The sequence below is a fragment of the Pristiophorus japonicus genome, chromosome 17, assembly GCF_044704955.1.
Source record: "Pristiophorus japonicus isolate sPriJap1 chromosome 17, sPriJap1.hap1, whole genome shotgun sequence".
In the NCBI taxonomy this organism is placed as follows: Eukaryota; Metazoa; Chordata; class Chondrichthyes; family Pristiophoridae; genus Pristiophorus; species Pristiophorus japonicus.
Genome location: NC_091993.1, coordinates 71,289,542 through 71,305,955, shown reverse-complemented (window position 1 = coordinate 71,305,955; position 16,414 = coordinate 71,289,542). Strand labels below are relative to the sequence as shown.

Genomic DNA, 16,414 nt, shown 5'->3' with positions numbered 1-16,414 from the left:
AAAATTTTACACATTGTCGTGAGACAGAAGTGGTCCTCGGCTAATTCACTTGGTCACAAAATAACACAAGAAATAGGAGCAGGAGTAGGCCACTTGAGACCCCTAGAGCCTGCTCCGCCATTCAATAAAGATCATGGCTGATCCAATCCTGGCCTCAACTCCACTTCCCTGCCCGCTCCCCATAGCCCTCAACTCTCTTATCTTTCAAAAATCTGTCTCTCTCTACCTTAAATATATTCAATGACCCAGCCTCCACAGCTCTCTGGGGTAGAGAATTCCAAACATTCTTGACCCTCGGAAGAAATTCTTCCTTATTTCAGTTTTAAATGGGCGACCCCTTATTTTGAAACTATGCCCCCTAGTTCTAGATTCTCCCACGAGGGGAAATATCCTCTCTGCATCTACCCTGTCAAGCCCCCTCAGAATCTTCTATGTTTCAATACGATCACCTCGAAGTCTTCTAAACTCCAATGAGTGTAGGCCCAACCTGCTCGACCTTTCTTCATCTATAAATATCCAAAATTTCAGGCAGTGTCGTGAGACAGAATTGGTCTTTCGGTTAATTGACTTGGCCACTGAAAAAAGCCCTATGATACGTATTCCTCGTACAGCAACTGCAGTAATTGGGGGATCAGACTTGTAGCAGACTTCAACGCAGCCCGCTTTCAACAGCGAGGCAGCCGAGTGTCGGGAAGAGCTACTGCGGAGGAAGGAAGTGGGACTAGATTGCAAGAGAGCCTGTGGAAGCCTGGTATCGGTTGCACGGAGGGAGAGGAGGTGTTAGTGAACAAAGCACAGGAAGCGAGTTAGTTTGCGATTTCACTGCACACTGCCACAAAGCCAAAATAAAAAAAGTCATCCCATAATTAGCCAGAGAGAAGCCGAGGCCTGGACCTGAGGTATAGCGCAGTTCTGATAACACCGGGCAGTGCATGGAAAAGATGACTGATGCAGAGAAAGCGATGCCTGTGCTGGCCTAGTCTGTGCTGCCGCCTTTCAGCCAGACTCCAACACACGAGCTCTTCCTTCAAGGGAAGTTCTTAGCTGCAAGTCTGTCACCAGCTCGCTGAAATCATAATATTTGTTTTGCTGAAGTTGGTGAGATAGGCATTGGCCAAGACTGCTGCTGCAGTTTAGTGTTTAACTCCAGTGCTAACTTTTCCTGACTGCGACTAGGGGTTTGAAGCAGTGATTTGCTGCATTAGTTTATAATGGGGCATGGACCTATGGGGGCATTTCTATTAAAATTTGTGACATGCTACCGACACAAATGTGACTCAGTATTTACATGCTCTTTTGATAGCTTTTCTAATTAAGTTTGGCACGGTCTCACTGTGGAACTCCAAGGTTTCACTTAGATTGGGACGGTGCCCTTGGTCACGATCACCGGAGCTGGGACAGTGGGGGTGTTATTGAAGCCTGCTCTTGGCAAACCGTCAAGCTTAAACAGAGCAAAGTGACTGCACTGGGAAATTTTCAGGCAAGTGTGATCCCTTGGCCAAGTCTGCTCGAAAAAAAATCTCCAACTCTTGGCTGCCACAGGAGTTAGATCTCTGGCTGTAAGTCGAGCTAAAAGCACGCAGCCGTGGGCTGGGCTGGGGACGTGATGACATTGTATATTCCCCTCTTGACAAACCCTGTCAAGTGTTGTGGCACAATCCTCCACCTTACCAGCCGGCAGATGGCAAATTCGCAAAGACTTTGGCCAAGTCCGCCACACTAGCCAGGCGCTGCACCAGTCTCCATTCACGAGCATGAAAAGTCTCGAACATGCAACTGTTGGCTGGGGGGGGGGGGGGGGGAGAATTTCCAATGCTGGGGTAGCAAGATATCCCGCAGAAGCCTGGGTTCCCAGTTAGATCCAGAATATTCCTGTGAGGCAGACGCAATCTTATCTTTCAAAAGGGAGTTGGATAAGTATCTATCCCACAGGCCACAAATTGTTTGGTAGTGCAAAGGGCTAATTTTAAAAATTGATTGCTGTATGGACCCGTGTGTGTGAATCTTTACAATATTCAGAGAGCCCATTGCCAGTCCGAGTCGCGGTGAAACCCTGAGGCGCGCCCCCCCCAGTCGAAGTGTACGGTACATTGAGCAGGAATGTGGCTCAGAAGGATGGTGTTATCAGAACTCCCTACCCCTGCCATACAGCCTCAGCCAGCAGCCAATCACAAGGCCAAAGCAGAGAAGCGCATACCTTCAGCTTGGACTGAATCTCACGAGCTTTCCTTCGGGCAAGAACCTGCATATGACTAGACACCTGCAGGAAAGAGCAAAGGGGAAGAAAAGAAGAGCCTGTAACCATGGAGATGAATGTCCCCCGGATTCATGCCGGCTGCACATACCTTAATGCTTGCTTGGTACTCTCGCACCTTCTTCCTGGCTAACACCTGTATGTGACTAGACACCTATGTCGACGAGATAATTTAGAGACAAAAAACACAAGTGAAAGACGATGCTTCTTGTCACTACTGTACACAGTGCTTTACATTATTAGTCTGTTAGTTTGGACATGCATAGCCAAGCCTTCCATCACCGCCTTTTCCCCCCTTCTCCAAGCTCCCATGATACTCCGCAACTGCACACAGCCATGCATCCGCCAGCCACACTGCGCATAGGCAGCCAATGTCCCTCAGTTTTTGCCTTTGTTCTCGAGGAAAGCAGTGCCAGCACTTGTTGCTATGGCAAGCAGAAATGGACCCTCTGAGCTGCCACAGAGCTTTACTAGAACCAACGGAACTGTTCTTATTGGGCACTTTCCTCTAATTCTCCACGTGTCTCCAATTTCACCTTCAGTCATAAAATAATTAACTGATCACAACATGATGGTTTCAGCCCAGTGGTCAATAGGGATCTTTCTTCACACAGTAAATCTGGTGTTATCGCAGGATCTTGGGTTACGAGAGGTCATCGCTGCTTATCTATTGTAATTCAAAAGTCCCCTCCCACACCCAACATGCTGGGGTTACAGTTCCACATGCATGGGCAGCCCCACTTTTACTGTTTATCAGTGCTGTTTATCAGTGTATTCGGCCCATTGTGCCTGTGCTGGCTGTGAAAGAGCTCTCCAATTAGTCCTGCTCTTTCCCCGTAGCCTCGCAATTTTTTTCCTTTTTCAAGTATATAAACTGCATTAGTGCTGTAAAGGGTTAACTTCACTCTTTCCCCCCACCCCACCCCTACAGAGTAAAACGTTGCGATCTCGCTGGGTAACGAGCAGGGATTTGAATTTGTTAGGGAAATGGTTAAGACAGGAGAAGGTCCACAAACAAATGGTTAGTTCCTTGGGGGATTTTAACCTCTCCAGTGTTGACCTAAGGCAGCAACCAGTCAGGTTGTAGGTCAGTAATCGAGTTTATTTCTGTCGATTTGAACAGATCCAAATCTTTTGAGTTTTTTTAAGATGGGAGTTTGCTGCTTTCCAAGGAAGGTACGGTTGGCCACTTTCAAAAGATGGCTGCTCTAATAGAAGGTTCTAGATCATGACTACAGAACGGATTCCCCGCTTTGCAGGCCTGCAGCCCACTGATTGGCCATCCATTTACAGGGGCTGTGGGCAGGCTGTTTCTGACCTGTGCTCCCCTCAGAGTGCCACTCCCAACCAGGAGCGTTCGTTCCATCAGGGGAATCAAAGGTTGCACCCTTGAATATCTTTAAAAACCTCCTCATCGGAATGACTGCAGCAAGGAGTGGGCAGGACTGACATGGCCCGACTGTTGTGTTAACTGTTGCCTAATCCAAGGGGGTGACTATAATGGCATTTCTCATGCACTGTGTTCCAAGAGATGGCTGTTACTAGGTTACCAACCCCCCGGGATCGCCCTGGAGATCGATGTTACTAGGTTACCAACCCTCCGGGGTTGCCCTGGAGATGGCTGTTACTAGGTTACCAACTCCCTGGGATTGCCCTGGAATCTCCAGGAACAAAAGACTAATCTTTAGGACACCCAGGAGAAAAATCATAGCAGCACGAAAATAAATTGTGGTTTAAAAATTATATATATTTTAATACTTTAGTTTACTAGTTATAAAAAATATGGGTCGGAAGGAGGGGGTGGTGTCTGACATTCAGAAATCATCCTATTGGCTAATGAAAAGTCTATTCGCTTTCCAATTGGTGGGCAGGCGGGGAGCTGAAAGGATGGACGTGTCGGCTGACCAATGACAGAAGCATGGAGGCGGGGCGGTTGGGGGCAGGAGGTCATGTGATGATACCTCCAGGTATATATCCAATCAGAGTTGGCAATCCGAGGGTTTATGGAGCATGTGGACACGGGTGAACTGCCCCAGGAGTCCGCAGCTGGTCCTCGCAGTAAAACCCATTGACGATCCCTCCCAATGGCTCTCCGGCAGAATCTCAAGCTCTGTTCATGCAACTTATTTGAGAGAAGCTGATGCTTGTCCCCAGGAATAACAATGCTCATCCTTCTCCCAGTCACTGAACCAATGTCCAGTTCCAATAGAATATTACTCGAGCTTGAGGCAGAAGCTGGTTAAGATCCTCTCTTATTTCACAGTCCATCCAATGTCACACCACTGGGAACCTCGAACCACTATTAGTAGATGGTTCAGTGAGTGCTACAGTCTGGATCAGTAACTAATTCACCATGTGCAGTTCCCGAGGATGCTGAGTTAATACATGCACCATGAGGTACATCCAATCGTTGAGTGTCCAATCACAACAATGAACTCCTCTGACTGAATGCAACTACTCATTTTGATTGCTTAAAAAAAATGTAATTTAAATAAGATGAGTCACTCAATCATGTGTTTAGTTTAGAAAGGGCACAATTTTCAGGAATGTATTTGGTAAACCTTTGATTGTTTGTGGAGGGAGAAGACGAGTCACCATGATTGAGAATGAGACACATTTTAATACAGAAGCTCGATACCTTTTCCCAGTGATGTCGGGTAAAGGTGGCACGATATGGGTATTTCCATCACTGTGCATTCACAAATGGAAAACGGTCCACTGGTCAGTCTGAAGATTGGTTCCAGTTTTAAGGAGGTTATACCTGTATACACACAGGTTGCTCCCACACTTAACCCTTTCTGTGCTCAAGTTGAGTTATTTCATCTGGGGGTTAGCAGAGTCTATTCAGGAAGGCTCCTTGTTTTGTCACTTAAAAGATGCCAAAGCTTGACCTGGTAACAAGGCCAATATTTACCAGATTGGACCCCGATAGGTTCCAAGTGCCACTCTTTCAGCCGGATGCCAGTTGGTGACGATGTGGTTTGGTCTGAACTACTTGCTAATTGTTGACTTTTCTAAATGACTTTGTGTGAGATTAAATGAAGAACGGATTGGAAGGCAGTGATTTTCTAAATGAGCTTCCGTGTTACAATAAAGCACCAAATGAGAGCAGGAGATGGTTACCTTCTGCACGGACTCCCCTCCTTTCTCTCACCATTGCTGGGTGTGGTCTATATAACCATAGAAGCCCATTCCAGGGGTGAGAGGAAATGCTCTGCCACCTACCCCTTAAGGAGGGGAGGGGAAATCATTGGGGGAGCTGGGGTGCAAATAAACAAACTTTGTACTACAGACTGGACTCTGAGTGACCAGATTTTTAAAAAAATCATCCGTGGGATAATGCAGTAAAAGCATTAAAGAGTTTCCACCGGAACAAAGCATAGGAGCAAGAGTGGGCCATTCAGCCCCTCGAGCCTATTCTGCATTCAATTAGATCACAGCTGATCAGTATCCTAACTCCATCTACCCGCCTTGATTCTGTGTCCCTTAATAACTTTGCTCAACAAAAATCCATCAATCTCGGTTTTAAAGTTTTCAATTGACTCTCAGCCTCAACAGCTTTTTGAGGCAGTGTTTCAGATTCCCACCACCCTTTGTGTGAAGAAGTGCTTCCCGACATCACCCCTGAATGATCTGGTTAACATTTTAAGGTTATGCCCCCCTTGTTCTGGACTTCTCACCAACCAGAGGATCTAGTTTCTCTCGATCCACGGTATAGTTTCTCTTTATCTACCCCTATCAATGCCTTTATCCAACAAGCAATTGCTGTTTAGAGTGGACAGATATCGGGGAGGGATTCTCGGGTGTTTTGCAACACATCTTTTGGGGGCCTTGCAAACGGCAAGAGAGGAGCTCGCTCGCATTCATTCCCTTCTCAATCTCACCCAGTTTTAATTTCAGCTGGGAGTTTTATTCGTAGGGCCATCGCCCTCCTCTGGTTGTACAGTACAGACGCGAATTAATCATTCCAATATTTTTAGACTGATGGGCTGACTGACTCCTCTGTCGGCTACATGGATCCTTGAGGAAACAAACTTTGGGGAAGTCCCATCCTAGCTCCTCGTGGGCTTATGGCCCACAGCACAGCACCTCCTGTACTTTGGCTCCAATTGGCAATGCCACTCAGATGGGCTTAAAGATGGCCAGTATAGGAAATGTAAAGATGTCACAGCGGCAGTAGGGGGCGTTCTTCATAGACTGGAGTTGTGGCAGGATAGAGGGAGCTTCACAGCACCTAGCCTATGCTGTACCTGATCCGGGACCTCTTGATGCTGACACTGGGTGTCTGAAATGGGGGATGTTCCATCCCTCACCATGATGAGCAACAGACCCCTCGCCCCCTCCCCTTATAAAAAAAAAAAAAAAAAAATTTCCATACTCTCTCTGCAGGATTTGGAAGAAATGGCTGACAGGAAATTATACGTCTGGAGTAAAGTTGAGTACAATTCAGGCTGGAACTTTCCTGATTGAACAGAGTTCCTGATAGCTAAGGCTGAATGTTTGGCCAACCTGTACTATCCCACCCGATTCATCTTGGAATGACAGTCTGAACTTTTAAAGCATGAAATTTCTCTCCTTACAAATGACGTTTTAAGTGTTAGCTCCTCGGATCCTAATTAAGTGGCTATTCCTCTTGTTACATGCCCACCACGCTGCCCGATTGCCCATCCACTGTGCCAGCCTTCAAGCAGCAGCAGCCACATTTCAACACGAGCCACCCCTTCTGCCCCAAAGCAAAGCTTCCCCGGCCAGCTTTACCTGCTTCCTTGTGCGTGTTTTGCCGGTCCGTAGCTTGATGTATCTCGCTATCAACTCATTGCGGCCTGTTGGAATTAAGAAAAACAAATTAAATTAAATCCTGAAATGTTCTCTAATGTAACAAACAGCAGCAAGGTGTTTCATTTTTAAAGGGCAGCACTTGCGGTGACACTACCATTGGGCTCAGGTTGTGGGGTGGGGGAGAATCAGTCAGGGTTCCCACTCCTGATTACTACCCAGTGACTTATGATGGACAGTGCGTATACTGGGTGAGCACAGGATCAGGCTTAGCAGAGGTGTCCTCCATTGCCCAAAAGACGATTGACTGTCACTGCCTCGAAAACCTGGATCACAAACATTTCATTGCAATGGCGCTCTCGAGTTGGGTATTATCACCCCGCCTCCACCGATCGGTTCCGGGAGTTAAAGAAAGACTTGCATTTATATAGCGCCTTTCACGACCACCGGGACGTCCCAAAGCGTTTACAGACAATGAAGTACTTTACAAGTGTAGTCACTGTCATAATGAAGGAAAAGCGGCAGCCCATTTGCGCACAGCAAGCTCCCACAAACAGCAACATGATAATGACCAGATAATGTTTTTTTTTAGTAATGTTGATTGAGGGATAAATATTGACCAGGAGGGATTAGCACAACTCTCAGACAGGATTGCCAGCGAATCCCAAGTTGGTTGGGTTCAACCTGCTTGAGGTTCCGTTGCCAGTGGAATTTAAAAGAAAACAAATCGGTGTCCAACAGTCTCACTGCATAGATATTGGAAACAGATTTGTGCCTCGGGCAAACTGCCGACTGACACATTACCGAGAATAGCAACAGAGCTAGATTCCTACTGTCTAGTCCCAGGATTGCAGAAAAAAGGATAAATTACAATGTATCTGACGACAATCAGCCAATGTTCTATGATTACAAAGTCTTTGCAAGGGGAAGATGGAGGAAAAAAATGGATTTTCAAGTGTGTGGTATTAATCGGGAGAAGCTCCCAATGAAAGAGTCACATTGGGCCATTCTTGGGTCCAATTCTTATAGATTTGGATTCAGAAGCATTTTTCTAAGGAGCACAGCTGCCATCACATGTGCCACCATTTTCAAAATTAAATCAAAGCTTTTGGCACATCGAGGAATACTGATTCAGGTTCGTGATCCAAAGTTTTACTCTCTGCGGCCCAGCAGAGAGCGGAGCCATCGATGGCAGGGATTGCTGGCAGTTTAGATGGAAGGGGCAAGGAAGATGAAGATGATGGCATCTAAGTCAGTTCTCTGCTGGCTTCGGGAGACTCTCTCCCACTTTTGCGAGTTACAGTGAGTGTGTGTGGACCACTAGAATTTCAGGTGGTCTGAATCCGCAGTAAATCCCAGAAGCCCTTCCCACCCAAACCGCTTGGAGATGAGTCACTTGGACTCACGGCAGCAATCAAATTATTCTCAGTTCCAGAAGACTGTCTTCAGTCTCGTTACTTTCAGCTTTGTGCAGCAAACATCACACAAAAGTAGACAATTCACTTGTTTCCAGTGCTTTATGGTACGTGGTGAGTGGAATAAGCAGAGTGTCCACCACACCACAGGAGCGGTTAATTGCGTGCAGAACAAGCTGGTGATGAATAATGACTGCACCATCTGTCTAGCCTCCTGGCATGACCACACGGTCTAAACACTGTGCACTGCCCATTCAAACACTGCTCAGCTCAACCTATCCCGAACTGCATACTCTCCAAATCTAAAACACTCTACAGGTGTCAGCTATGGCTCAGTTGGTAGCATTCTCTCCTCCGGAGTCAAAAGGTTGTGGGTTCCCGAGACTTCAGCACATAACCTCCGCTGACACACCTGTCTGCCCTCTCAGGAGGATGTAAAAGATCCCATGGCAATATTTTGAAGAAGAGTGCCCTGGCCAATATTTATCCCTCAACCAACATCACTAATTGGCTACTGCGTTTCCTACATTACAAAACTTAATTGGCTGTAAAGCGCTTTGGGGATGTCCTGAGGTTGTGAAAGGCATTCTATTATTGCAGGCCTTTTCTTTACAGTAAGGATGGAGAGACTGCAGAAAGGCTGAAATGTGAAATCCCAAAGCGATGGGAGGGCACATTTTTTATTCACTGCATTCCTGAAATTCCTCCAAATTCCGATCCGAGCAGACTCGCTCAATAAATCTGCTAAAAAAAATGACCTCCAGAAATATCCTCCCACAAAAGTGATTCACTTTTAACCCCTTCTGTCAGTAACTGACTCATGGTGGTTAGGTTGGATTCCTCAATCACCTGAACCTCCAGCTCCTGGGCCGAACCTAGGGATACATTTATGTAGTTTAGTGGGAACGGGGTCAAAGGGAACAGGAGGTGGGTCTCGTGGAAAGGCTGAGCTCGAGTGGGCACTCGGTAAAGTGTGCAGGCCTGTGGTTATCGTGAGGGAGGAATATTGTTGAAGCATGGAAACTCTTTTCATGATCTGGGCTGGACGATATCGGTTAGGTCTCTCCTACATTCCTCCAACAATACAATCCCACTCCAACCGCATTCAAACAAAAAAAATATTCTCCACACTCCCAATTCTGGTTTAAGAGAGCAGAAATACAAATGTAAAACCCTCTTCTCTGGCGACTGGGAACCAGCTGAGACCAAGATGGGGCAGACTCGCCTGTGTCCGTTGGTAGGCAATAGTCAGGAGTGGATCTGTCCCTCTGCCAGATGTTGTATTGGATGTTTACTCTACATGGTTTAAAACCCTAAATCAGCTTGGGAAAAATCATCTTCCTAACTCTTCAGGCTGGACTCCGTCAAATAGTTCCGGCTCCTTATTCTCCTCTGCCATATGAGTGCAATATGCATGATGCAGCCCGATGACATCATTGAGACCCGACTGTAATTTGAACTCGGGCCTGAGCAGGGAATCCGCCTGGAGTTACAATTGGGGCCGATGGTGTTCAGTTTTCTCCCTCCCTTCCCTTCTCCTTGTCCACGATACCAGACCTCTCCTCAGCTCCGCTGTGCACTAGCCTTGAACATACATCTTTCTCTCGTTTTTCTCCTACCTCCCCTTATGTCCTCTCCAGCTCAACTTTTCCCATCAGACCCACCTCCTGCTCCCTTTGATCCCATTCCCACCCAACTTCCCTTCTTGGACCCCATCTTCGCTGACAATGTAAATGGTTCCACACCTCGGGTACTGACTGTCCCTTTACCTCATCACCCCCCCCTCCTTAAAAACAACCTTCCACCCTCCATCTTTGCAAACTACCGCCCCATCGCCAACCTTTCCTTGCTGCTCCTAAGTCCTTGAACGTGTTGTCACCTCCCACATCCATATTCATCTTCCCTACAACTCCTGCCTGAATTTCTCTAATCCGATTTGTGCCCCTGCCACAGTGCTGAAACTGTCCTAACCACTCTCACAAATGACCTATCCTGTGACCTCTCTGCAGCCTTTGATAGGGTCAACTACATCATCATCCTCCAAAACTGACCAGCTGAGTGGGTCTGCTCTCGTCTGGTTACACTTACCTATCCAATCATAGCCACCGCATCTCCAGCAATGGCTTCTCTTCTCACCCCACACTCTCCTCTCTCAAGTCCTCACAAGATCGATCCTTGTTACCTCCTCTCCCTCATCTAAAAGCTGCCCCTTGGGGAAACCATCGGCAGACAGGAGGTCAGCTTCCACGCGTATTCTGGTCTTTTCCCAGAGAATAGTAGGCCTCTGGAACAAGCTGCTGTTCCATGTGGTGGATGCAGACTCACTGAATTCCTTCAAGCAAAAGCTGGATTTTTTTCTGGCTGCGACGGAGATCACCTCTTACAGAAGGGAGGTACTGCAGGGAATTTAATGACCAGAGTGATCTCTTGGATCAGCTTCGATCGCCTCGATGGGTCGGAGAGGAATTTCCCAGAGTTATTTTTCCCAAGTTGGCCTGGGTTTTTTTTTATCTCTCCCAGGAGATCACATGGTTTGGGGTGGTGCGGAGTGTATATGTTTTGATACACAAGGTATCGCAATTGTGTGGGTCAGACTCGATGGACCAGAGGGTCTTTACCTGTCCATCATTGTTCATATGTTCGTACTCTGACCCGATCCAGCTACAGCTCACTCTCACTCCACCTCTCCATTGTCATACCTTATCTCATTTCAAGCCACGGAGGAGCCACAACACTCTCCAGTGAAACATTGGGAAGATTGAAGCCATTGTCTTTGGCTAACGCTACAGTCTATCCCTCATCATCCACCCCACCCCAGCCACTGTCTCCGGCTGATCCAGACTCTTTGCAATCTTGCATCTTATTCGATCCCAAGCTGAGCTTCTGTACCCATCAGCCACCTCAGGGTACACAAGCAGAGCGTAAAAATCTTCATGCAGACACAGCCAATAAAAACAACTAGTTCGGTCTTTAAAAACCTAATGCAACATTGGTTGCGAGGGGGCCGATAGGTGGGTTTACAGGGGCTGTCTGGCCATTTATCTTGCTTGCTGTTTGTGGGAGCTTGCTGTGCCCAGATTGGCTATCATATTTGCCTGTGTAACAGTAAATGTACATTGGGGAGGGGGGGGCAGGGGGAAATGAACGGCAAGTGTTGTAAGTTTTGGAGTGGTGTTTGAAGCCACAGATCTCTGGCACAGAGGTGAGAGAGTCTGCCCATGAGCAAACTCAATACAACCACCTGTCTCCAACTTGTGCACTCCGCCCTGCGCAGGAAGAATCCGTAGGCTGATGAGGAGCAGTGCATCGTCCTTACGGCCTTCCCGCTGGGGCACTTGTACAGACACCGTGTCTGCACTCACCAGTGGGACGTGCGAGCTTGTGCAATTACAAGGCACCCGCCTGTTTATTATGTTTAAATCTAGTCGTTGTTTACCTTTAGGGCGGTCATGCAGCCCAGTGGGTGTAATTTGAACTACAGGAGCCTGTGGGCCTAGCTGCACTCTCACCGTGGACTGAAGGGATATGGGGACAGTGCAGGCAAATGGAGTCGAGGTGGAAGATCAGCCATGATCTTATTGAATGGTGGAGCAGGCACGAGGGGCCGAATGGCCGACTCCTGCTCCTGTTCCTTATGTTCTTATAAACACTCTACAAATATAAACCGGCACAACAAACATTACATTCCTGATCATCAACAACTGGGGGCCACTGGGGTCAATTCTAGCTTTTAACTTATTGTGGAAAGCCAAAGGGCTGAATTTTCCGGTTTCGCCCCGGAGCGGTGTGAAAGTCGACGGTGAGGTCTCCAGCGCCCCGCTGGTCGGGTTTTGCCGTGTCGCTGAGCAGCACCGTCCGGAAGAGCTGCGCCGGGTGTGCAACACCCTCGGTTGTGACACCGGCGCGAGTTTTGAGTCTTGCCCGACCTGTCCGCCCGGAAGTGCGCCCGCCATGAACGCCTGGGAAATCAGAGCGGTCCAACGATTCCGTTGGCGGAGAGAAAGGTAATGGGCTCCAAAAGTAAGTGCGAGTGATTTTTGTTTTAATGTTTTGTGCGAGTTGTGTTGCGGTGGTGTGGGCAATGCTTTAGGAATGTTTTTGTGGGTTTTTTAGGTTCTCCCCCCCCCCCCTCCCCCCACAGGCCTCTCTCAGAGCGCTCCCTGGCTGGATGTTTAGCTCGGGCGTTCCCTGTCCTTGCTCCACAAGAGGTGTACAATGCCTCCCGACGCAGGACCCAGCTGCCCAAACATACACACTAACGCTCAAACTATTCCCAGCCGCTAACTTTCCCGCCCCAAAAACAGAAAAGCCTAAACTCCAGGCCGAAGAGTTTTAAGTGCAAATAATGACACTACAGAGAAGACTGGCTCAGGGTCATGTTTGGGGCAAGTGATCGATCAGTCAGCAAAAAATCTTAATACCACACTTTATCATCTCTTTCAGAAACATTCCAAGGTGCTTCACATACAATCAATAACTTTGAAGTACAGTGACTGTCATTATGGAGGCAAGTGCGGCAGCCATTTTACACACCGCCAGATCCCACAAGCAGCAGTGAGATGAATGGTCAGCCTTGTTCTTTTTGGGTGAGCCTGGTTGAGGGAGAATGTTACCGGCACAAGGTTTATCAATACATGAAACAAAGAAAAAATTGCATTTCTATAGCGCCTTTCACAACTTCTGGATGTCCCAAAGCGCTTTGCAGACAACGAAGTACTTTTTTTGAAGTGTAGTCACTATTGTAATGTAGGGAAATGCAGATGACAATTTGAGCACAGCAAGGTCCCGCAAACAACGATGAGATAAATGACCAAATCATGCATTTTAATGGTGTTGGTTGAGGGATAGATATTGTCAGGATACCGGGGAGAACTCCCCTGCTCTTCTTCAAGATAGCACCCGAGAGGGCAGGCAGAACTTCAGTTTAACGTCTCATCTGAAAGACAACACTTCCATCAGCCCTGCACTGAAGTATCAGCCTAGGATTTTGTGCTCAAGTCCCTGGAGTGGGACTTGAACCCTCAACCTTCTGACCCACTGAGACACGGCTGACACGTGATGCAATGACATGATCAGCATCAGTCTGTCACTTGTGTACAGAGTACAATGATCTGTAAATGCATTACCTGGCAAGGCACTGCACCGTACCAGGCCAGGAAAGTTCTGGGTTTAAACCCTGGTCTCTTCTGAACATGTCAGACACAAGACTCCCAAAGCAAGCGCTCTACTCGGAACTCCTTCACGGCAAGCGAGCCCCAGTTGGGCAGAGGAAACGTTACAGGGACACTCTCAAAGGCTCCCTGATAAAGTGCAACATCCCCGCCGATACCTGGGAGTCCCTGGCCAAAGACCACCCTAAGTGGAGGATGAGCATCCGGGAGGGCGCTGAGCACCTCGAGTCTCATTGCCGAGAGCGTGCAGAAAACAAGCGCAGGCAGCGGAAGGAGTGTGCAGAAAATCAGTCCCACCCACCCCTTCCCTCAACGACTATCTGTTCAGTCAACTAAGTCCTCATTTTTAGAGTGGAAGCAAGTCTTCCTCGATTTCAAGGGACTACCTATGGCGATGATCTTCTGAGTCAGGGGATCTCAGCTGGAGGCAGCTGTATCAGTACTGGGAACGGCCTCAGTAACCTGAGGCTCGTGGCCATGATGCTCCATTGGGGACTGTCTGAACTGCTGCATATTGGGTGTCTGATAATTGGAATGATGACTGGGCCTTGGGTAGCAGCAGACGCTAAAGCTTGCAGAGAGCTGTGGAGGCTGGGTCACTGAATATATTTAAGGCAGAGATAGACAGATTTTTGAGCGATAAGGGAGTAAAGGGTTAAGGGGAGCGGGCAGGGAAGTGGAGCTGAGTCCATGATCAGATCAGCCATGATCTTATTGAATGGTGGAGCGGGCTCAAGGGGCCAGATGGCCGACTCCTGCTCCTATTTCTTATGTTCTTATGTTACCAATCAGAGGCCCCGCGGGGAGCATCCTGAGAACAGACATATGCAAACTCGGGAAAGCCAGAATGTGAGAGTCTTGTGGAGCACGGTTACAAGCTACGGAGTGTGTGCACTTGTGATTGCTCATCAAATTCCACATCCACACACACACGCATTTTAAAATACCTCTCGAGCTGAGAAACAAACCGACAATTAACCTCAACCCGATAATGTGCGTCAGGAGACACAGTCTTGTGATCTCTCGTACATCATTGCTAATTGAAAACAGGCTCGGATGGTCCTTCACTGGCCCTCTCCAATCTTCGCACCAAACTCTGTATCCTCTCAGACATACTATAAATAAATAAATCTCTCCTCCAGGTTGTAAAAAAATAACTCCTTTGGCTGGTGCTAACCCGTTCGCTTTCCTTCACTTCCAGCTACAGCTGTAAGTCCAAAAGTGAGCGGGGAGAATGGTGAGGCCCACATCTTATGTTGAAATTGAGACTCGGTGCAGCATCTGCCACCCAAACTTATTCTCTCTCAAAACCATACCCACTTCCGTCATAGGAACATGGGAACTGCTAGACGAAAAATGATCAGGGTCCTTCTAATTCTCCTCCTACGATACATGACCAAGGGCCATCTAATTCTCCTTCTACCATCCTGGCAGTTGCGTGATACAAGGATAATTGAGTCGTTGACTAATCATAGCAATCAATCTCGATCAATGAATCTACAACAGAGCCAGACATGAGGTGAGGTAAACCCCAAGTGGGGGAGAGCTTCGGGAACCACAGGCCCAAAGTCTCCTGTTCCCCTCAACATGCTACAATTAACATGCCAGGTTATAATTACTCATATACTGTATCCCAAAATGTGACTCTCTGATGGAAATCTATCTAATTTGCATTTGAATGAACCAATACTAACTGCTACCACCATCATCCTAGGGAGCGTGTTCTATAGATTGACCACTCGCTCACTGAAATACTGTTTCCACAGATTTGTTTTGAATTACTCTCAGGCTGTGTCCTCTGGTTCTCCAGTTCTGGACAAGGGGAAATAGTTTGTCTTGGTCTACATTAACTAGTCCCTTTAGAATCCTAAATACAGCAATTATATCACCTCTCAAACCTTCGCTTTTCCAGTGAGAACATCCCAATTTACTTAATTGCTCCCCATAATCCAATCCCACCATCCCCTCAATCATTCCGGTTCCTTTCAATAGCTGCAATATCCATTTTGTACTGTGATGACCAGAACTGCACACAGCATTCTAAGTGTGGTTGCACCAATGATTTATAAAGTGACAGGATTACCTCATTATTATTCGGCTCAATAATGACCTTTTAATACATCCCAACATTGGATTTACTTTACTCACTGCCACTGAGCATCATTGTGACACTTTCAATTTATTGCCAATCAGGACCCCCAGATCTTTTTCATTTTACAAGCGCATTATTGTCCTTTCATTTAAGTAATAGTCACTTCCTGGATTTTCTTGTCCCCATATGAAGCACTTCTCTACATTGCTCTAAAACTGAATTTTATCTGTTACCCATTTGTCCAATTCCCAAATATATCCTGTAGCTTATCCCGTGCAGCTTTGGAGTCGACCACCTTCATTAGCTTTGCATCATCTGCCAATTGAGATACTATGCTTGTGGCTCCCTGCTTCAGATCATTTATGAAGATATTAAACAAAAGAAGTCACCTGAAGGAAAAAGATTAGCAGGGCTAAGGGGACGGGGCGGGGGAGTGGGACTAGCTGAAGTGTCCTTGCAGAGAGCCAGCATGGGCTCGACAGGCCGAATCGTCTCCTTCAGTGCTGCAACCATTCTATAATCTTCTCTCCTACATCTACACATGGGCCCTGGTTCCTCAGGTGGGTTTCTCAATTATGAAAAGGGCATTAAAAAAAATATTGGGGCTCAGGATGCGGGTTACTCTGCCAAGGTCACATTTATTGCCCATCCCTAGTTGACTTTAGGTGATGGTGGACCTTATTCTTGAACCATTGCAGTGTTTGTG

General features: G+C 47.3%; 1 protein-coding gene across 3 annotated transcripts in view; it reads right to left on the bottom strand.

Annotated features, from left to right (window-relative positions):
- LOC139227789 (transcriptional enhancer factor TEF-5-like) overlaps positions 1-16,414 on the bottom strand; it is a 498,356-nt gene that overhangs the window by 79,552 nt on the left and 402,390 nt on the right. For 2 of the 3 annotated variants that reach the window (XM_070858838.1, XM_070858839.1), the window contains exons 3-4: positions 7,013-7,077; positions 2,198-2,260 (exon numbers count right to left, since the gene is read on the bottom strand). In XM_070858838.1, coding sequence (XP_070714939.1) covers positions 2,198-2,248 — 51 coding nt within the window. In that variant the 5' untranslated portion in view covers positions 2,249-2,260; positions 7,013-7,077. Of the gene's footprint in view, positions 1-2,197; positions 2,261-2,345; positions 2,409-7,012; positions 7,078-16,414 lie in introns of all 3 variants that reach the window. The other variant, XM_070858840.1, reaches the window with a different exon arrangement.